Consider the following 21,699-nt stretch of genomic DNA (forward strand, 5'->3'; position numbering starts at 1 on the left):
TGTTTCAGTGTAAATTGTGTATTTTCCTATATTTAATTCACTGATCATGTTTTCAGTAAAATATGTCATTAACTGAACATAAAAACAAGTGTCTCCATCCACTGTCATTGATCCAACTCCATGGGTTTTACTGGTGAATCAATGTTGTAGAAGATGACGGTGTTTCCACCTTCACTATGGGGCCTCTGAACATCCAAATGGGTCATATCTGATGACCATGAAAAGATGCCAAACTGCATTTTACACCAATTATTTATATGTATTAATAGGATTAGTGGGTCAACAGGTATTAAACATTTTATATCAGTAGTTGTTTTTTGTCGCCAGTGGCTGTTTCGGTCTTTATGGGTTAAAATATGTTTTTTCTTTTCCAGTTCCATAAATTGATCACCAAATTGGGATTTAATCCAGACTTAATACTAATAGGTTAGTCTGCACCTGAGCAAGTTGTTTTACCTGATAATTTATCAACTTTCTACTCAGAAAAACTTGCTTAATTTCAATCAAGATTAAGATACCTCATCATCTTCCTGAGTGAAAAAATGGTATTTTCCAAAGTTGCCTTACTAGGACCTGGGTAAAAGGCCTGTCTCTTTACCTCTTCTGTTAGTTGGAAGTTAATGATCATTTGAATCATAGGAGCAGCTGGAAAGTCCATGCATATGATTCCCAGGCGCTGGTTCAGGTCTGTTTTGGACCTCAGGTAGTTGTAGAGTTGTGCATTGAGGCGCTGAGCGACAGCTCTGGGATAAGCAAACACACCAGCACCACTGCTGTAGGTGAGGAAGATCTGGGCTTTGTTTCCTAAAGGTGCAGCCTCCAGGTGTTCGTAGACGCTCTGCCACTTTTCTTCCACATGAAGAAGTGTCGGAACCTGCAAGGGAAAAGAGATGAGTCACCTAAAAGCACTTTAAGATTATTTCAGAGTCATACATTTTTACAAAACACTTAAGTGAGATTGGTGTTGATGAACCTATTTACAGCGGAGGAGGAGGGACTAGATTTTTTTTCCCCTGGTAAATACAGAAAAATGCACTCCATTATTATATAAATGACCTGCAGGAAAACTCCTACATAAGCAAAAGTACATTTTAAGAATTTTCATTCATTCATTTTCTGAACTGCTTATTCCTCGTAAGGCAAGAAGAAAAAAAAGAAGTTTCGATGCACACATTGTCATGGTGCACTCTTCCATCGCCGCTGACCTCAGACTCATCAACACCTGCTGGCATCGCAACTGAACAAAACTGTCATCAGGGGTCCATAAAAGGGGCTCCTCTGCTCCAGTGCGGTGCCAGATCATTGCTTTATACCTCCATAGACTCTTTCAGACTTTTCATCTCATCATCCACCTAATCTTGCCATGCTGCAGACTCTGCAGTTTCTTCCACCCTCAGGTTTGTTACCTATGTTCTTGTTTAATTTCTGTTAATAAACCCTTTTACTCCCTTCAGCACCATACATGTGAGTCCATTCAATCACTCCGTCATGACAGACGTGTATATACAATGCACCTTCGGTATATAAACCCTTCATTCTGGTTTATTCAGGGTAATGTAAAAATGATTCTGTTTTCAGATTGATTATAATGACATCTTAATTTGAGAAAATCAGCTTGAGAATATCAACATCTTGATATGTGAAAGAAAACATAACTACGCATATTATATTCTGTTTCTGCAACTAGATCCTCCTGAATCTTACACACTGACCTTTTTTAGTCGTAATGAGTGCATTTAAAGCTGCAGCTAAAGCAAAGCTGTAGTTGAGTAAAAGTACAAAAAAGTACATCTCTCTGAAAAGTTGCTGAAATGTTGAATTATAAAGATGCTCTGATGTAAAGTGTAAGTAGCAACACCCAACTTCTGGCTATTTGCGAAAATATAGATTAAAAAAACTTCCTAATCTTTTTTTTTATGCCAGGTGTCATCTGGTTTGGACAGAGCTAATATCTCCTTAACAATGAAGGCCTTTCACATCCCGCCAGCCACCGTATGGGAGGGTGAGGCGAGGGGTGTTGGGTTGGTTACATTCTACAACCATTAGATAACACTAAATACAACACATTAAATGTCTAACACGTCACTCCCAGATGTTTATTTCTTTGACACTTGAACAATGATAAACATATAAACAAAATGACAAAACTTCTCTGTCTGAAAACTGTATTTTAATTACCTTCCAGTCGTCTGCGATGTCCATAGAGCTGTAGCGCATCCCCAGGTCTGGTCCGTGGAAGTCCTGCAGGATGATGAGCTTCCCTCGGGCCTCGGCCATGGTGGGCACCAGCCGACTGTGCCACAGCAGGTCCCAATGAGCGTGGCGATGGATGTAGTCAACCACAGCGCCGTAGATGTCATACGTCTCACTGAACTCCTCCTTCACACGCATCAGTACCGTTTCACTGGGATACTCACGCAGGAAGTCAGCCACTCCCTCCAGCACGTGACCAAAGTGGGCGCGCTGGTAGGACACGCCGTGGTGGATGGTGAGATTTCCCTTCACATGACGGACACGGATGTCTAAGTAGCGTACCCCGGCACGAAGCTGGGACGCCAGGCTCCAGGTCTGACATTCAGCATACACGCCACCGAACAGGGCCATGGTGTTGTGGGTTCCGGGCATGGTGATCTCAGACAGCGGCTGGTCATCAGGGATGCTGGCCATCCAGGATGGGTTGAGGAACTCTGGGTTGGGTGTGTCGTCATAGTCGGGTCGCTGAATGGCACTGAAACTCAAACCAGTGACTCTAAAGCAAAAGACAGACTTGTCAGTTGGTACTTGGTGGTCTGGGAACTGGACCCATCTGTTTTAGTCTGCTGGATCAGTCACATCCATTTATCTAACAGGGGCCTCATCTGGTGGGATTTGATATGATGGTGTCTTACAAATCCTACCATGGGAGGAGCCCCTGATTGCAACACAAAGCACTCTTATTCCAGAAATTTTCGTGTAGTTAAACAATAATGTTCTGTCTATAAGTATGTGTGTAAATAACTGAGGGAAGGACATGCTCTGCCTGCCCTTATTCCGACATGAATGCATTTTATTGCTACTAAATTGGTCAGGAACAGCAACCTCCATCATATACAATGCTCCAAATTATGTTCCCAAGATTCTGTTACATTTGATGTTGTCAAAACTATCACTAAAGTCTATGACAAAGGTTTTTATTTGTACCAAATAAGAATTAGAATTAGAATTAGAATTGCCTTTATTGTCATTTGACAGTACAAAGTACATCATAAGACAAAAGAAATAAAAAGGACCATACTAATTTTGGTGCAACACTTATGTTTTCCATATAAAAGAACAAACAACAACAGTCAGAGCCTTGACTGACAACAAAGATGTGTTCCCATGTTTCTGACAGGAATTATTGAATTTCATTTACCAGTGAGTCAGTGTTCAATGGTTAAAGGTCTGTGCAAAGACACTGAGCTGTGTTTTAGATTGGAAATCAAAGATGAACTGAGAATGCCACGCTACATATTTATACTTCTTGTATCAGGTTTTTCATGTCGTCAGTGATTATTTAAGGATCTGGTGTGCCTCGTCATTCTAAATCCCTACAAGCAAAAAAATTTTTAAAATTATTAAGTCGAAACTGGGTCTTATGTGTTTGGTTGCAAAAAAAACCAATACTCTGTAAGTTTAAAGGCTTAATGTGTTAATTTAGATGGGTCTAACAGCAGAAATGTAATATATATAATAGGTGTTTAGTAGTGTATAATGGAAAAGAATCACTGTGTTTTTGTTCTTCCATCCATCCATCCATCCATCCATCGATAGTAGAAAAATGACTGTGTGTCCCAATTGTGTTCTTATTACAGATTAGTCTGACGTAGTGGCCTGGTCTGTTATGGTCTTTGTATGTCTTGTACTGCAATTGTTCTTTGTATCAAGAAGTTGATATTCTCGCATTAAGATGTCATCATAATCAAAATGTCATCCTGTATACTAAACATTATCCTGTGTGTAAACTGTTATAACTGCCATGTGTCTACTGCATTCAGTAAGCACCTGACATATCAACCTTTGGGTATAGAGGTGTCTTCCTTTTGGACAGTCGACACAGAGATCTCTCCTCACACTGTCTTTGGTTGCTGTGAGCTCTTATCTGTGCACAAATAAGGCCTTGAAATAATCAGAGTATTTCTTCTTTGAGCACCTCATCTCAGAGTGGTGATTTTCGGTTTTAAAGTCCCACAAATCCTATCTACCTACCTACAGAGGATAAAAAGGCATTGCCGGAGGATTATAAACATAAAACAAACCAGCCAAAACATTCAACTCACCCAAAAAGGATCATTAACTCCATGAACATCTTGTGCCTTTTTACTGGAGCTTCTCTGATGCCGCTTTTCATGTCTGATTTTTGTGTTCAGATAACAGGGTCTAAATATAGAAGACAGGGTGGAAATTTAGTTTAATATTAACTATGTTTTCCAAAATGAGTGATGACCAACAAAAATAGATATAGTATTCAACAGATGTTCAAAAAAGCAGAGTAACAGTGTCCAAAGGTCCATTCTGACATAGAAACACAGATATTTTTCACTGAATTCATTAAAATGATAATAAACCTTTCTTTTTGTTTAGCAGGTGATCTGCTTTTCTAGCTGTCGTGATTTTGGCGCTGCTAAAACACAATTTACAGGCAGTGCAATGAGGCTGTAGTCAATATTAGATCAGTGCCTGGTTAGAATTAGATAAATAAATGAATAAAGCTAGGTATATTTTTACTTTAAGGCAGATTCTCTCATGGGTAAACATGCAGCTACACTTCACTATAAAGCACTTACCCTTCAGAAAAACCATACCAGCTTATGATAAATCCAAACAAACACACAGTGGAAACAATTCGATTGCATCTGGGCCGAGGTCGACCTCAGCTCACCCCTCCGGGCTGTTTCAATGGCAGGCTTAACCTTTCTAATCCCAAACCTGAATCAAAGCCTCCACTGCTTCTGTGTCAAACCTGCTGATGTGATGATGTGCCGCTCTTGTCGATGTGGTTCGTACCTGAATCCAGAACCAGTCGCGGGTCCTCAGTCCGGTTCGGGCGCCTGAGGATGACAGACGGACGCACACGGGGAGAGCAAGAGGTGTTTAGAGACAGAGGCTCCCAGAGAAAATGACAGAGTCAGTGAGTTGACCTCGGACGTTATTGTGGGAAATACCATAATGGAGCAGCTGAGCAACATGTGTGTATGTGTGTGTGTGTGTGTGTGTGTTTGTGAGTGTGTGTGTGTGTTTATGTGTCAGTGTAGGTGGGATACAACGGGGATCCCTAAAGTAAATTTTGTTGTATATTTTGTGCTCTGTAAAAGTATTATATCACCTTATTAAAAAAATAGTACATATATAGTTAAAATCCCTGGAGTTTCTTTATTTTAATTGTACTGAGTCTTATACATCAGCTGCAATTCACTTATTTCTACTCAAAGTGTTTCTTAAAAGAGATAGCATTACTAATACACAGCACTATGTACTCAGTGTTGGTTGTGTTCCTTTGAAAGAGTAACTGGTTATTAGCTATTTAGGTCACTAGTTAAAATGATAAATACAACTGAAATGTCCTAAAAACAGTTCAGATTCCATATTCAATTTGAAATGGATAATATTGTTGAATTTGTTGATTTTAAAGGTGTTTTTGTCCAACAACATGGACTGAAAGAATATATTCAGGTTTAACTGTAATCTGTAAACAGTAATTTAATTATTTCATGACATATTAAATTTTACTGTTTAACTGATTACTAAAGGTCAATCAGCAAAGGATTTTCAAATCTTGATATAATAATGATAGTCTTGAAAGGAAAAATGCTGAGAGCTGATTAATTATCCAATATTATCCCTAAAACGCCCTGAAAGTGGATTAAGTGTATCTGAAAGTACCAAAAATCATTGTTATTTTGTTTCAAAGTCAGTAATTCCAGTTGATTCCATCTACATTACACAATTCTGTTTGGTATAACTTGTTATTTGTGGATGTAAGTATTTTAAGAGAAAATGATTTTTTGCAGAATTGTGTGAATAGTTAAATAAATCAATTTGCCACCAATAGAACAATTGAAACAATACAGAAAGACTATATTGTGTCTTGTTTTTATGTAACATACTACAGCGCACATACACATTGACTAATGCTGTGGAATAAAACCACTCATAAGTGTTCATGGAGGTGTCACTGTTGTCCTGTTATTGTCTGACACTGTCTACCTCAATCTGCCTGTTTTTCAGAAGAAACAAAAACGGAGAAAGGTGTGAAACCAGATCGCACCGATCATCTTGCGTTTCAGGTTCGACTCTGACTAAGACACAGCTGCTGTTCGGACATATGTTTCTGCAAACTAACCTTAACCTTCACCCTGAAAAATAAACACCAAACCCATCAGTCACACACTTATATACTGTACACCAACACGGTTCATTATTATGGAGTCTGTCAACATAATAGCTCATTTTCTGTTTTCATGCTGATCTTTTGTATTGTAGCTACTGTATATTATTCATTGTACTGTATGTAATTTTTGGTGTGATTCTATAAATTGTAAACATTACATCATATTTTTTTATGTTTTTGTCTTTTAACTGAGTGTATTTTAAATATGTAAAAATGTCCAGTGCAGGTTGTTTCTCCTCTAAACTGTGCATCACAAACCTTCTGCTCAAGAGCAAAAACAGAAATTCAGTGTCTCCTTTGGACCAAAACTGGCAAAAATATGTCATGAATTATGATAGAGCTGCATTTTAACTCTATTCTCTACTGTCAAGACAATGTCTCTGAAAGTGTCTTTGTGTCACTTTTTGCATCTTTTACACCATTTTTATCATGTTACAGCTTTCAGTCATGCAGAGTTATGGACATGGATATTTCTTTATTGACATTTTCCGGATTTGTTGAATATGTGCCTGTTAATTCTTTGTCCTTTTCTTTTGTTTGTGTTGATTTAATTACTGTCTAAACTTGCCTACACTAAAATTAAGTTGTTGGTTTTAACAAATTTTGTAATGTAATTTTAATCTTTTAATGTGTGTTTTATGTTTCTTTTTTTTGGTCACATCTTTTATGTTGTTTTCATTTTGTTACATATTAAAAGTCATTTTGTTAAATATCGTTATGTCTTTCACATCTTTTTTGTCATTTTTTTGCATCATTTTCTTCATGTTGCGACTTTCATATCATTTTCATCGTTTACATCATTTTAATTGTTTTACGTTTCACATTGTTTTTATCTTATGTCTTTATCTCGTTGCATGTTCTACCAATCACACCTCTCGTCTTTGTCACATGACTTTGCTGAGGTCAACATTTATAAACACTTTTCTTCTGTTTTAATGAGCAAATTGAATTCAAATATATTATTTCTGTATATTTTCCTCTGCCGTTTGGCTACTCAATACAAACAGCTCCCATTTTGACTTTAAGTTTGGGAAACATGACTCTACATCAACTTTGACATGTTACTTAATCAACTTCCTTTCTTCATCAACAGAATTTAATCTTTCTGCCATATTTTGACATATAAAATATCAGTAAGTATTTCAGTGTCTCTGTAGTGTATTCGAAAACCTAAAAAATATAAATTTACAGCTTTATTATTGTCATTATTATAGGGATCCATTATGTTTTTTGAGGAGGCTGGTGCTGCTGCATATGCACAAACAGATAACTGAGGTGTGATATAAGATGATTAATGTGATGTGGATGAAGGACGATGTAGTAAAACACTGTCCGGTCAAAAAGTCCCACATGCAATATTTTTGATACAGTACACACTCATCGGGCATCCTTTATGTCACACAGAGCATAAAGTTATGTAGCGTCACAATAATTCTTGCAGCATTTATTTCCATCCATATTTGCATGAATTTTGTCCCACATCTTACGATGATGATGGAGACTTGGACGACTGTGTTAATTCTTCTCCTTCACATCCTAAAGATTCTCAGTGTGGTTCAGGTCTGGTTTCTGTGGAGGTCAGTCAATGTGTGTAAATGATGTCTCATGATCCTGAAACACTCTTTCAAAACCCCAGTGAATCTTGGTCTTGTCTAATCTTTATGCTCTCCAGTAAACTGATGAGAAGCTACTCACTGCATCATTTGGTGTGAACTCCTAAAGACCCAAACATCCACACCAACCAAAAGCATGTACAGATCTAAAATGTTAATTAACTGCTGATCCCTTAATCATATCAATCATGTAAATAATTGGTGTAAAATACAGTTTGTCATTTTTTCACGGTCATCAGATATGACATATTTTGACGTTCAGAGGCTTTGTAGTGAACACGGAAACGCCACCATCTTCTGCAACATTGATTCACCAGTAAAAGCCATGGTGGTTGATCAATGATAGTGGATGGAGACACTTGGTTTATACTCAGTTAATGATATATTTTATTTAAAAAGTCCCTTTTTTTTCAGTTGTCTCTATTTCTGATATAATAGCCCTCATCTTTAATCTGAGGTTTTATGAACATCTACATGATCAGTAAATTACATATAAGAAAATATCTAATTTTCACTTAAAAATGCAAAATACAGAGGATAATATTCTAATAAATTGTGATAAATCTCTTAAGAAAGGTTAAGTAGAGAGAAAAATGAATTTGGGGACTGCTACAAAAGTAGCACTGGGTCTCTGTGGGTTAAAGAACCTGTTGCAGCTGAAATATATGCTGCTATAATTATTCAATGACAGAATCTGATCTGTTTGTTTGGTTAAATTCAGGTGATTTTTTTTTGGCTAACTATATAGACTTAAAATGACAACCTGAAGTTACAATAAAAACAGGAGTGACTAACCCAAATTCTCCTAGATCTGAATAAAATCCTCCTCCTCTATTGTAAAAGTGACATCATTATATCAGTCTGGTTCCGTTTAATATTTCAGGGCAAGTATTGCTGGTTCTGAAGGACCAGAGTGACTCGGTACAGCCTGTCCCTTCACACGACACAGGAGTCTTCAGCACAGAGGGGTCAGGCAGAGTGTATCTGTGAAACACATGGAAAAATCTGCAGATGTTTTCCCTTTTTGTCTCATATCTCTATGTGGGAAGTCAAATATTATGCAACAGACTTGTCCTTGTCTTGTTGGATAATATTTGGTTAGCTGTTAATACAGATTCAATACTCACTCAGAGTGTACAAAAAACGAATTCCTGCAGTTCTTGTCAAATAATCAAGCCAGGTGAGGTGAGTGTTTCTTTGATTGTTTGTAGAGCAATGCAAACATTTGGGTTCTTAATTAAACATCAGACTATTAGTTAAATGTGTTTCTCTGCTCAAATGCTTGTATGTATAGGTGATATTAGCAAACAGATTATAATAGGTTATTAAAACAGCTTAGAATGACTTAAGACAGACCTGTTGATGCGAAAATGCTCATTACCACATTTGTCATTTGCCACTGAATTGAAAAAAGATTGATTACGATTGTCATGTCTTCCATTGCAAATGTTAGAGATTTTCTTGTGATCATGTGAGTAGAATTGAGGAAAGATGTTTTTTTTTCTCTAACATTTACATTGAAAAAAAGTTTATAAGAAAGTTGGATCTACACATAAAATGGATCAAAATAAGGCACTGCTTAAAGTGGTTCTAAGTAATATTCATATTCCAAATTCTCAACATTAGAGGGAAGTCGCAAACCAGAACACACTTAGGACCAAACCCACCAATGAATCAACACTATGCATCCACAGACTGAATCGCTCACTGAATAAAGTATAAAGCTCACTGTTTCTACACATCTGTATTATGGTATCATCAAGTTTCCTTCTTCAAACTAAAACTCAAAGCTGCTTATTTTGAGAGTTAGTCAAAATAATACTGTCTTTTGTAATCTTCAGGTGATGCATCAGTTGATTACATTATAGCTTTCTTTTTTAAGTCACAGTAAAACCACAAATTACCTCTGTTTTCTGTACAGTTTGTAAAAAAGTTAAAAAAAAAAAAAAAAAAAAAGTTAAATAAACTTTATTGTCCCCTGAGGGAAATTAATCTTGTTGTTGTGTTGTCAATAGCTGAATTAAAGATCTGTTTAGAATCAAACAAATCAGATCAGAACTGTCACAGTTTAGTCTGAAATGTGGATCAACAAAAGGCAACTTAGCAAAGAAAATAACATCCCATAATGACTTTATTCCTTTAAGAGTCTCAGAATCAAAGAAACACTGCCATTTCAGCATCAAACTCCATTCTTTTCATTTAGAGCTGTGTCCAGTGGAGAAAACATCAGTGTTTCCAGCTTTTATCACAGTCACTTTCTTCGATTCTAAAAGTTGTTTCTTGGTGGTTCTCATCCCATCTGGTCACTCTGACACTAATTGCTATAATTAATTTCACTATGCACTATCAATGGTTTGCTTTGTGTTGGTTTTTAACTTATTATTATGTATATTATATAATTTAAATTATGTAGTTTTTTGTTTGTTTGTTTGTTTCATTCACACCTATTGCCCGTCTTTAAACTGTACTAATCTGTGTAAAAGGTCTTATATGGATAAAGTTAGATTAATCAGTGATTGCCTATTCTATAGTTAATCTAGGACATGTAATGAACTTAAAAAAAAAAAAGCAGAAGAGGAGATGAGAGGGGTTGGGGCTCTGCTGAAACCACTTTTAGGTCTGTTGTCCATGTCACTGTGAGTCCATTTATGATCACCAGATGGCGACAAAGTAAGAACTGTTTAAAGAGTTCAAACATGTCAGATCAAGTAAAGAATCAATAAATGCAGACTTCAGATCCTTTACTTAACTAAAAATAGCACATTGTGAAAACAGTATTACAAGTAAAGGTTGTACATTCAAAATTACGTATTTAAGTAAAACTATAACAGTAAATTATCAGCAAAATGTACTTGATATTCAGTAAATGTTGTCATTTGCAGAAAAATTGTTTTTTCCTGCCCCATTAATGTGTACATTGAATTTTACTATTGTCCATATTTAAGGTCAAGCTCATTTCATCAACTTTACAAACTGACAGTAATTTAATCCACGGGAACACAAACTGTTTTATAAGATTATGATGTTTGTAGTGTTGTCCTGTGAGAACCACATATCTGTTACAAAGTCAAACAGCAAAATAAAAGGCCTGTTTTCAACTCTGTGATAATGTATTTTTGACCATACTCAAGAAGATTTTTCAACAGCGTATTTATTTAGAAATATTTTTTTAAATATTCTAAACACTGCTGTTGATATGTAAAACCACAATCCATATCCTCATATGTACCCCCACATAAAAATTCATTCAGTTAATTTAGATATGTATAGGACATTTATCAGTTGATCAGCTGCTTTTGATGGTGCCCAGAACAACGTGCAAGCTCTGAGGAGATCGGGCCTTCGCTGCTGCTGGTCCCAGACTGTGCAACAACATACCTCTGTATATCAGACAGGCCTCCTCCTACCCTGTTTTTAAATCTCTTCTTAAAACCAACCTGTTCTCCTCGGCTTTTTCACACTTTTGCAATGTTGACATTTTGTTTCTGTTTTTATATTTTAACTTGTTTTACATATTTGATTTTATTGTTTCTTAAAGCTTTTATTAATTTTATTGTGCTTTTAGTCTTCTGCACAGCACTTTGGTCCCCTGTGGTTGCTTTAAAGGGCTTCATAAATAAAGTTGGATTGGACTGGATTGGATTGTCAAATGGAGCAGATGAGTTACATATTAAGGCTCCAAAAATCTACTTTAAGTGTAGGAGTCCTGTCATAGCTTTACTAATGCAACAAACACATATCTTCCATACACACACTACTCACCTCCTTCACATGTATTATTACACCTGTTACACTGTGAAGTAGACAATTAATGTTACACCCCAGAGTAGACCCTCATATTTTAAATTATTATTATTAATGTAATTATTTTATTCTTTTATATAGATTAATGTATATGAACATATAAAGCATTTTTTTTGTATTTGTTGTATGTTGCTGATGGGACTGTTTGTACTAGCATCTATATACACGTTACTGTCTTTTCCTGAAAGTCAGAAGTGTATTTTTTAATCGATACGTCAATACATCATGATAAACAGAATGGCTTGACACAGCTGGAAAAAAAAAAAAAATCAAAGAAAATAACAGCATGATAGAATTATATCGTACTGTGTTGGATGACTCTTATTAACAGTATTTAGTGTAAGGAGTATTTAAACACACAAATAATCATAAATCAATCATAAAAAAAAATTGTACTTAAATATAGTATGTGAGTAAAAGTGTAAAAGTAGGTTTCTGGGTCACAGGGGTCAGAGGTCAGGAGCAAACAGACACCAGACGTTGTGGCTTTAGGTTTCAAGTGCCTCCACTGCTACAAAGGGCTTCATACAATATGTAAAACATGCTGTACGGCCTTTGTCGATGAATATGCTGTATAAATTACCTTGGCTTGTCATTCTGGTTTTCTAGAGATCTGGAAGAGGTGGAGGACAGTGGTAACATTGAAAGAGGGTGAGGACAAGATGTGGACGCTGAGATGATGCCCTGTAGATTAATGACAAATAATGAGTTCAGTCAAGTTCATTATCTTCAACTATTCACCAGTTAGAGAAACTACAACAGCAAATCATACATTATTATTACTATTATTATTATTATTATTAGTAGTAGTAGTAGTAGTAGTAGTAGTATTACCATAATTTAATCTCAGTATAAATGGAAGTGAAGGCCTGATTTGAACACAATAACAGGATATATCAGACATATTGTATTCTTACTACAACTGTTACATTTCACACCCACCAAAGCTTCATATTTAATGTATCATCTGAACATTTATTGCTGTAACTTCCTCTTAGTGTTTGACTTCTGTTATACAGTCAGGACCATGATGCTTCCAGTGATGAAATTTAACCACCATATTTACATACATTAAACACTGTTGTGCAGAGTTTAACGGCAAAGTGTATGGTTACACTGAACTGAGATCTGCTGCTGGTACACGACACATTCTGTTATAAAATACAAAATTTCACCAAAAAGAGAGGCCATGCTGATTTGTACAATAGATTAACATGCCACACATTTTGTTATCTGTGATTTAGAAGAACCTCAGAGGATAAACATGAAGAAGAAGCAAAAACAGACAGAGTGGTTTCAAGTTTCAAATAGTGGTCAAATGACATGCGTTTTCACTGCTCAATGCTGATTATTATGCAGAGAATATGAAGGTCAAGAATTCAGATATGAGATTGTTATTTTTAGATCCACCACATTGAATTATTCTACTGTATTGTTAATACACTAAAAGAGACATATGTGCAGTCTGGTCAAAATATATGTAGACCGTGACGTAAATGTGCATGACCACAGTCAATTTGAAATGTGATTTTAGTGTGGACTTTCAGCTTTAATTCAAGGGGTTTAACAAAAATATTGCATTAACTATTTATTAATTGCATTAGGAATTACCACCTTTTTAAACTGAGACCCTAAATTTAATTTCGGAGGCTCAAACATAATTGGAGAAACTCAGATGGTTATAGATATGAGGGTTGTTTTTAATATTTAAATGGAAATCCTTTACAGTCAATAACAACCTGAGGTCTGGAACCTATGAACATCACCACATGCTGACTTTATCCATCAGTCCATTTGGCTGGATGTTATGAAAAGGTTTTTCTTCACCAAACAAATAATTCTGTGATCATCCTCTTTAGTTGTCATCTGTGGACTTCCAGACATTTTTGGTGTTGCAGAGCTCACCAGTGGATTCTTTCTTTTTACCTCCGTCAAGGTTATGTTTTTGTCGGCTTTGGTCTGTCTGTCTGTCTGTCTGTCTGTCTGTCTGACTGTTTGTTTGTCTGACTGTTTGTTTGTCTGTCTGTGAGCAAGATAACTCAAAAAGTTATGGATGGATTTGGATGAAAATTTCAGGAAATGTTGATACTGGCACAAGGAACAAATGATTATGTAAATTTTGGTGGTGATCAGGGGTGAGGGGGCACTGAACTGCCTTGGCAGAGGTCTGCGCTCTACGAGTGCTTCTAGTTAATAATGTACCATTATTGTTGTGGTCCTTTAGTTTCTTTTAATCCTGCATAAATTTCTTCTTCTTTTCTCGTATTTCTTTAGGCTTGTGTCTTATATTTGGCTCTAACAGCTTTTACTCGCTCGTTTCGTGTCGGCGATTCAAAGTCCGTCTGAATTTCCTCGTCGTCCGTCCACTTGTTGTAACTTCTCTTTTGGTCCATTTTCCGAATTATCAAAATACAAAGCTTGTGGAAATTAAATGAATTAAATATTGGCGGTGAACAGAATGTGGAAATGCTGCCAGTCTAGTCCACCACTCAGCCTTCTGCAGCACATAGCTCCGCCCCTTAAAGTTCCTGGTAATCTGGAAAGTACTACCTCCCTACCAGGAACTTCTTTGGGGTAAATTCGGGGCAGGGAGAGGGTCAGTTACCAGGGTAATTTTCGGTGGAAACGCACCAGGAACTTTGAAAGTTCAGGGTAATACAGAAAGTTCCTGCAAAAGTTCCTGCGGTGGGAAAGGGCCTATTGTTGATTTGGCCACTCCTGAAGTTCTCACTACTTCTCAGATAGATTTCTTTCATTTCTTTTTCAGCTGAATGATGTCTCCTTCCCGTGCACTGACACCTCTTTGGAACTCACACTGAGAATTCCAGTGAACAGGAAGCAAATGTAAATTCAACATTTGGAATCAACTCTAGACGTTTTATCTGCCTCATTTGTCATAGAATAACCAGGGAACAAGACACATCTGGACATGACACTGAGGATCAATCAGTTATCCAATTACTTTTGAGCCTCTGAAAATGGATGGACGAATTTGTGTGACAATTATCTACATCTTTGTACAGCACTTTGGGCACTTTGCATTGTTTTAAATGTGCTCTATAAATAAACTTCACCTCCAAAATTTGTGTCACTTTCCAAATACTTGGACCAGATTGTATATTATAAATCATTTCATTGTCAATTAAAAAAATCCACACAGATTCATGTTTCTATCACCAATTGTTGTGAAGTTACTTGTTGTGGAGCAGATGTAATCTCAGTGTCAATACTCTGTATGAACAAGTGTCACGTGACTTGAATGAAATGAAATGATCATGTTGTCAGTTAATCATGTTGACTGATACTGTTGTGCATCATAAGGGTAGATTTTTCAGAGCAATCGATGAACTTTTTTTAAGAGAAAATCCCACAAAGTACAATTACAGAAAGACCTGACTTCAATACCCTCATGGGGGAAGATAACAATGAGACAAAAAAAAGGTTGTTCAGCATAAATAAACATTTGTAGAAAATTTTATTTAAAAAATGCCTGGCTTCACACACAAAAAAACCAACTAAACTTTGTGAAAATAAAAAGCTATGGGTGAACAATAAATAACATTTTTGTTCACATTTCAGATGTGTCTTCTTTCATGTTGTGTTTACAGGTTAAAAGTGAAATAATCTCTGATGCAGATCATCTCAAAAAAATGTTGTAAAGAATGCTGAAGTGCCTTTGTCTATGAATATGTTGTATAAATTACATTTTCCTGCTAAACTGCATTTCAGAGTTGATACTAAGGACAAGAGATGTGGAACAGGTGGAACAGGATGGAGAACATCCAGAGAAAGGTCAAGGACAAAATGCAGTCTGTGAAAGGATGTCATAAGTTCAGTGAAAATAATGGGCATGCTCATTCATGTTCATTTGTGTCAACAGTGGAACAGCCGTTTCAAGATAAAAGAGCTGTATTAAATGTTACTACATGCACCTCAACCTCAGTTTTGGTAAAACATCTGAGCAAAAGGAGTTATGTCCTTCTTGGTGTGATTTAGGTTTGTGAGTGTGTCATTTGTCTTTGAGGATTAAGAACCTGATTAAAATACATATTAAAGCAAGATTTTTTGACTAATACTTTATTTAATTACAGTTTTCATTAATCTGTACTTGAGCGTGTATCTTTCTAACAACTTTACTTCCACTCCTTACACAGGTAGCTTCGTCTCAGATCATGTTTGTTGTAGAATTATGGATTATTATTTTTTATTATGCATCAATGAGTGCCTTCTGAATATAAAAACTAAATTCAGCCTACATGGATCAGACAGTGTGGTGATCCCTTTGTGTACACATCAGTGCAAAACCAAAATCGCGGAAATATTTCTATTGCTGATACTGAAAACTGATTTGGCTTTCATTATTTTCAGTCTCTCTCTGTATTATGTTCGATTTTATTTGGTTTAATTGTTTTCACATTACAACAATATGATACAAGGTTCAGTTAACAAAGTTCAGTATTTAGCTGAACAGAAACAGTGTGTAGAAACGTTCCTCCAAGGCCATTTCTTATTTACTGCAGTAAAGGAGTTGACTTAATACTTCTACTTCTGCCACAGTCTTTTTTACATAAGTATTTGCATTTGCGTGCACTTTGCCATCTGTGATAATCAGTATCCTATTTTGCTTTATCCACATGTAGTGTATTTATTGCTCTACCAGCTTTATTATTTTGGCAGGGAGAAACTCTGAAATGGCATTTGGTGTGAAATATGAAAGAAATATAATGAAAAAAGTTAGAGTTTCGTGAAACATTGTCAACTTTATAATAGTTTCTCTGTTTCCAAAGAAAATAGGGTTCTGCAGCCCACGGCTCCTGAGTCACATGGAGCTTTTTAGCCTCACTCCAATAATATTTTTGAACATTTTGTTATCAGTGTTGTAAACCTAAAGCCATTCTTACATTGTCCAGTCATAAACATGCACAGACTACACACAAGGAAAAAAAATTACCATTTCATTAACCCAAATGTGTGTCATATAACACAGTGTTACAGTAGATGTGCTGTATACGTTGATAAATGCATTAACCTCTGCTTTAATGTGACGGAAATATAAATCACCAAATAACCCTAAATATGCTACTGCATTACAGCCACCTTGAGGCAAAACATAGAGTGGGTTTAATATACTTTCACAGCTCCACTCAGGTACTATTTTCCTCTGTCGGATCAAAAATGGCTCCGTAGATCATGAAGGTTGCTGACCCCTGATCTTACATATTAGCATGTTTAGGTTTATCTTTCTTAAACCTTTCCTGCACACATTGCAACAACAAACACTGGAGGTAGATGGTTTAATGTCAAAGGGCATGATTTGTGCGTACAACACTGAAAAGTACTTGACCGTTAGGAGGTGTAATACTTGTCCACACAAAATACTACAAAATGTCTTCCCAAAAATGCATGAATCAATTTTTATGTATAAAAAGAGTATTTATTTTATGTTTCCTGTGTTGTTCTGTAATTTATATACCTATATACTGTTCATATCTTTGTGTCCTGTACCTATCAATGCAAACAGAACCCTTCACATTTATAAGAAAGGAAATGAGAGATTACAGTGACAAAGGAGAATACTGATTGATGTGTTTACACAGCAGTATCGGTGAAACTGTACTCACTTGTATAAAACAAGTAAAACTGACTATTAATGATAAAGAAAGACATTTTCTTCCACATACTTGTGTGTACTGGCATCTGGTCACCCATGCTGGTTTGTAAGGTGTGAAGAAAAACAATTAAAACACAACAATGAAAAGAATACCCTGTCATTCCTTGCCTGTTTTTGTAGCCTGTGGTTGGAGTCTGTAGCCGCAGTGCATGTGGAAAAACACCCCTCATCCAATCAACATGGGGCATGCATGAGTCACTTCCTTATGTCTACGCCCTTATATGGCACAAAGGGGAGGTCCTTACATGTCTAGGGAGTAAAATGGTGGAAAGGAAAGTCAGGCGGCTTCAGTAAAGAAAGAGATACCAACAGCTTTATCTCTGGTGAGTAAACATCTTCCTTGTGTAGTCTCAGTTTGTAATCTATGACCTGAATTATGTTTGAGGTGTGTGTAAACGCAGTCAGCTGCAGCAATGTCATGAAACTGAGCAATGGTTGATTCCTCTGTGTGGCTGGAAATCAGGAAATGACAGAAACAAGCTCAAAAGCAAAGTAATACCTTCTGAGTAAAACTAAATTCTACCAAATATGTTCTGTGAAATAAGTGAACAGGCCACAACTTGTAACCATATGTTTTTTTCCACATTTCCTCTGTAACTATGAAGACACACCCACTGTTGTCCCTCAGTTAATTTTCCAGCAAGACCGCACTGAGAAGGATGATTAATGTCAAAAATATGCACACAATAAATTAAATTTGTATATCTGTCTGTGTTTTCACAAAATAATGAAAGCGGTTTGCATTGTGTGTAATTTTTAAATACTTTAATATTAATTTAATATTCTGACAGCTTCTAAAATTCTTCAACTCTTTATTTATTTATTTGTTTGTTTGTTTGTTAGTTACTGAATGTCTAGTTCTGGAGCAGGAGGAAGATCTGGCCCTTGTTTCTGACCTCCCTCGTGTTGAAGTGTTTTGTCTTATAAAACACAGAACCCACATTGTGTCATCACCTGTTAGTTTGGGATGTAGAGACCCCTCTCACTAACAGGTGTGAAGCAGCTGGTCATCTGTAGGCCACAGACTACAGGCTTATTGGTAATAATAATGAGGTTATGGTAAAGTTGTAGATCCTATAGAGAGCTGATGTTCCACCCCTTCCAGTTTTTGGAGGAAAAGTGTATTACAGTCAAAGACGAGACCGAGAGACTAGTAATTTTTTGATCCATATGCATTTTACAAGTCAAGAAAGTTACAGTTTCTGGTAAAATTGTTCAAGTATCAGAGTGTAAAAATACATAAATGTAAAAAAACGCACACTGGAAAAAAAAAAGTTATGTCTATTTAGGATTTTGTCAAAGTCTCTGATGATGTCTCTGCAGTTTCAACATAACTACATGTGACTGTTGTTTATTTGTATCTTTGACCAGTTTGTGAAATGTTGTGACCTAAAAAGTTTACAAATACAAATAGCTGCATCATTTCCTCAGCTTTCACCCAGGAACAAAAATATATATCGTCTGTTAAGAAATATCAATTTTACATTTATTACAATAGCTGTTGGTATTGACTAATGAAAAATTGTTTTTGTTGTCTGAATATTGGCTTTGAGGTACATTTTTCTATTACTACTAGAAGAAATGTTTGTGAACCCCTGTACACAATATCTTAGGTAAAAAAATCAGTTTTACAGATTCTAATATATTTTTCTCCTCTGTCTAGGCTCCAAACCTCCTTCGTGTTGACCTTAGCAAGGTAGAAGAACAGCAGCAGTCATGGCTGAGGGTCTAAATCATAAGAAAAACGTAGCCAAGGTCCTAAATTGCGTAGAGAAAGTGACCTCCTTCGCTTCCTCCATTGACCCAATCTTTGGCATTGTCTCCTCCCTTGTTGGGGTGGCGCGCAAAGGCCTGACTAAAGACGAGGAAAATCCTCTGGACAAGGACTTCCAGGAGATCAACAGTAAACTGGAGAGCATCTCCCAGAAGAACCAACAGTGCTTGAGGCAGATTCGAATCAATGAAGTGAATGAAAACTATGGCAAGTACGAGGAGTATATCAAACATCAGTATGCAGCCTTCAACACCATGGTGGCAAGGGTGAAGAAAGATCCAGACGGGACCCAGGAACACATGGAAGAATTTGAGAAAACTTATGAGAGGGACAAGAGTGACTTGAGCCTGAATGTATTTTACAACGGTGTGATGGGTAACGGCACAGTGTTCGGAAGAAGCCTGCTAAAGGTGTACATGGAAAACTGCGACGGCGATCTTAAGATCATGGAGCACCGCTGTTCACACTTTGCCCACCTGTTCCACATGGGCCTCATCGCCCTTATGGCCTACACAGCTGTCACGGAGGATGATGAAGATGAGGTTCGGGAGAAGTGGTCCAAGAGGGTGCTTGACATCCAGCAGGAAATGCAGAAGTGTCTCAGTCAGTGCAAAGACAAGAACTCCTGAACAGGCTGAGATGAAGTCCTGTGAGCAGAACCAAAGTCTATCCATTCAGCTGTGGACCAATAAACAAAAGACAATTCATGTTATAGTTCAATATATAATGGAAAAAACGCCATTTTAATTTGTTTGAGTTGCACTTGAAATTCCATAGTTAGCTACAATATCTACGTTATATTGTATGTAATTTTGATGTCAGAGACCACTATATGAAGCAAATGCTGTGTGCTAATAAATACATGCTGAATGTTTTATACAATCTCTTCATTTAATTAAAGAATGTGAAATATTATTTGACCAATGGAGGGGCCATTTGTGATTCACTTTGGCTCAGACTTCCACCTGTGTTGCATCCATTGAAAACATATTCACAGGTAGTCTATATATATGGACATAGATCTGAAAATGTTTAAGCAGAATTAATTCTAAGAAAATAACATAGATAGATAGATAGATAGATAGATAGATAGATAGATAGATAGATAGATAGATAGATAGATAGATAGATAGATTCTATTGATCCCAATCTGGGAGATTGCAGAATTTGTGTAAAATCAGAGATTTGTTTCTTGTCACCTGATAAATATTAGAAAATAGCTCCTGAAAATAGTAAAAACAGTGTTAAATATGCACAGTAGTGCTGTATTAACTCTGACAATGTTTCAAATTCAGGATCATATAACTGAGTCGTGAATGCACAGGGTGTCCACAAAGTCCATTTATGTGCCTCATGCAACTAATAGTCCCCATATAGAGGTACATTAAATAAGGCAAAAAAAAATCTTTCCATATATCTACTTTTCATTTTGTAATAATTTCCACAGATTCGTGTCTTCATTTGCTTTTGTAATAAATTGGTTAAATTGTAAAGAGACTTTATAGACACCCTGCATAAAGTTATAAAAACCAGCACCAGGGTGGTGTTGGTTAAATAAAGCATATACAGTATATGTTCTTTCTGCTGTCTCTGTGCTAACTTTGTGTTGTTGTTTTGTTGTTTTTTTTGCTGATTTAACACTTGGCCAAGGGACAACAGTTGAAACAACTGCTTTACAGTGTGATGGATTAATTCACAATAAATGCAAGACAGTTAAAATCTATTGGATGATATTCAGAAACAGTGGAGCCTGCATTGGGACGGTATTTCCTGCAGGATCAGGCGGCTATAAGCAGGTGTTGGGCCAAGGTACATATATCCCTGCTCAGAACTGTTTCCCCTGGCCACGGGAGCATAATTTCGACATTTTATCTGTTTAAAAAAAAAAAGAGTCAAAATTAAGAGATAAAAAGTCATAATTATGAGATAAGACTTAAGACTCATGACTTATTTATCTCATAATTATGATATTTTTTTTTTTAATCTCATAATTATGACTTTTTATCTCATAACTTAGACTTTTTATCTCATACTTATGACTTTTTATCTAATAAATGACTTTATACCCCATAATTTCGACTTTTTAAAAATCTCATAATTATGATTTTTTTTTTTTAAAATCTCATAATTATGACTTTTATCTCATAATTTCAATTTTTTAATCTCACAATTATGTCTTTTACCACATAATTATGACTTTCATCTCTTAATTTCGATTTTTTTTAATCTCATAATTATGACTTTTGTATCTCATAATTATAACTTACAATGGGGATAATTTTTTCAGTGGTACTTCCTATCTATGGAGGCCCGTTTCCGCCACTGAAAAAAAAATATATCCCCATGGTAAGTCATAATTATGAGATAAAAAGTCGAAATTGTACTCCTGCGGCCAGGGGACATAATTCTTGCGGTGATGCGTACCTTG

General features: G+C 36.2%; 2 protein-coding genes across 3 annotated transcripts; one reads left to right on the forward strand and one right to left on the reverse strand.

Annotated features, from left to right (window-relative positions):
- Positions 1 to 284: 284 nt before the first annotated feature.
- On the reverse strand, positions 285 to 12,507 carry LOC115428879 (1-phosphatidylinositol phosphodiesterase). 2 transcript variants are annotated; one of them, XM_030148108.1, is made up of 5 exons: positions 12,410 to 12,507; positions 5,026 to 5,069; positions 4,299 to 4,398; positions 2,179 to 2,749; positions 285 to 874 (listed from the first exon to the last, which is right to left on the reverse strand). In XM_030148108.1, the coding sequence occupies exons 3-5, from the start codon at positions 4,367 to 4,369 to the stop codon at positions 500 to 502; spliced, it is 1,017 nt and encodes a 338-aa protein (XP_030003968.1). In that variant the 5' UTR covers positions 4,370 to 4,398; positions 5,026 to 5,069; positions 12,410 to 12,507; the 3' UTR covers positions 285 to 499. The 2 variants fall into 2 exon arrangements, with proteins under 2 accessions (XP_030003968.1, XP_030003969.1); XM_030148109.1 differs by lacking the exons at positions 5,026 to 5,069; positions 12,410 to 12,507 and adding an exon at positions 4,806 to 5,001.
- A 5,223-nt stretch (positions 12,508 to 17,730) lies between these two features.
- rpz2 (rapunzel 2) lies at positions 17,731 to 20,186 on the forward strand. Its single transcript, XM_030148159.1, has 2 exons — positions 17,731 to 17,820; positions 19,161 to 20,186. The coding sequence occupies exon 2, from the start codon at positions 19,214 to 19,216 to the stop codon at positions 19,898 to 19,900; it is 687 nt and encodes a 228-aa protein (XP_030004019.1). The 5' UTR covers positions 17,731 to 17,820; positions 19,161 to 19,213; the 3' UTR covers positions 19,901 to 20,186.
- Positions 20,187 to 21,699: the final 1,513 nt, after the last annotated feature.

This window comes from Sphaeramia orbicularis, chromosome 11 (assembly GCF_902148855.1).
Source record: "Sphaeramia orbicularis chromosome 11, fSphaOr1.1, whole genome shotgun sequence".
NCBI classification, from domain to species: domain Eukaryota; kingdom Metazoa; phylum Chordata; class Actinopteri; order Kurtiformes; family Apogonidae; genus Sphaeramia; species Sphaeramia orbicularis.

Excerpts from the sequence above, each read along its gene's own strand:
- LOC115428879 (XM_030148108.1), bottom strand. The coding sequence starts at position 4,369 with ATGAAAAGCGGCATCAGAGAAGCTCCAGTAAAAAGGCACAAGATGTTC. Across the intron at positions 2,750-4,298 it reads GAGTTAATGATCCTTTTTGG|AGTCACTGGTTTGAGTTTCA; the intron begins GTGAGTTGAATG and ends CTTTTGCTTTAG. Across the intron at positions 875-2,178 it reads ACATCGCAGACGACTGGAAG|GTTCCGACACTTCTTCATGT; the intron begins GTAATTAAAATA and ends TTTCCCTTGCAG.
- rpz2 (XM_030148159.1), top strand. The coding sequence starts at position 19,214 with ATGGCTGAGGGTCTAAATCATAAGAAAAACGTAGCCAAGGTCCTAAAT.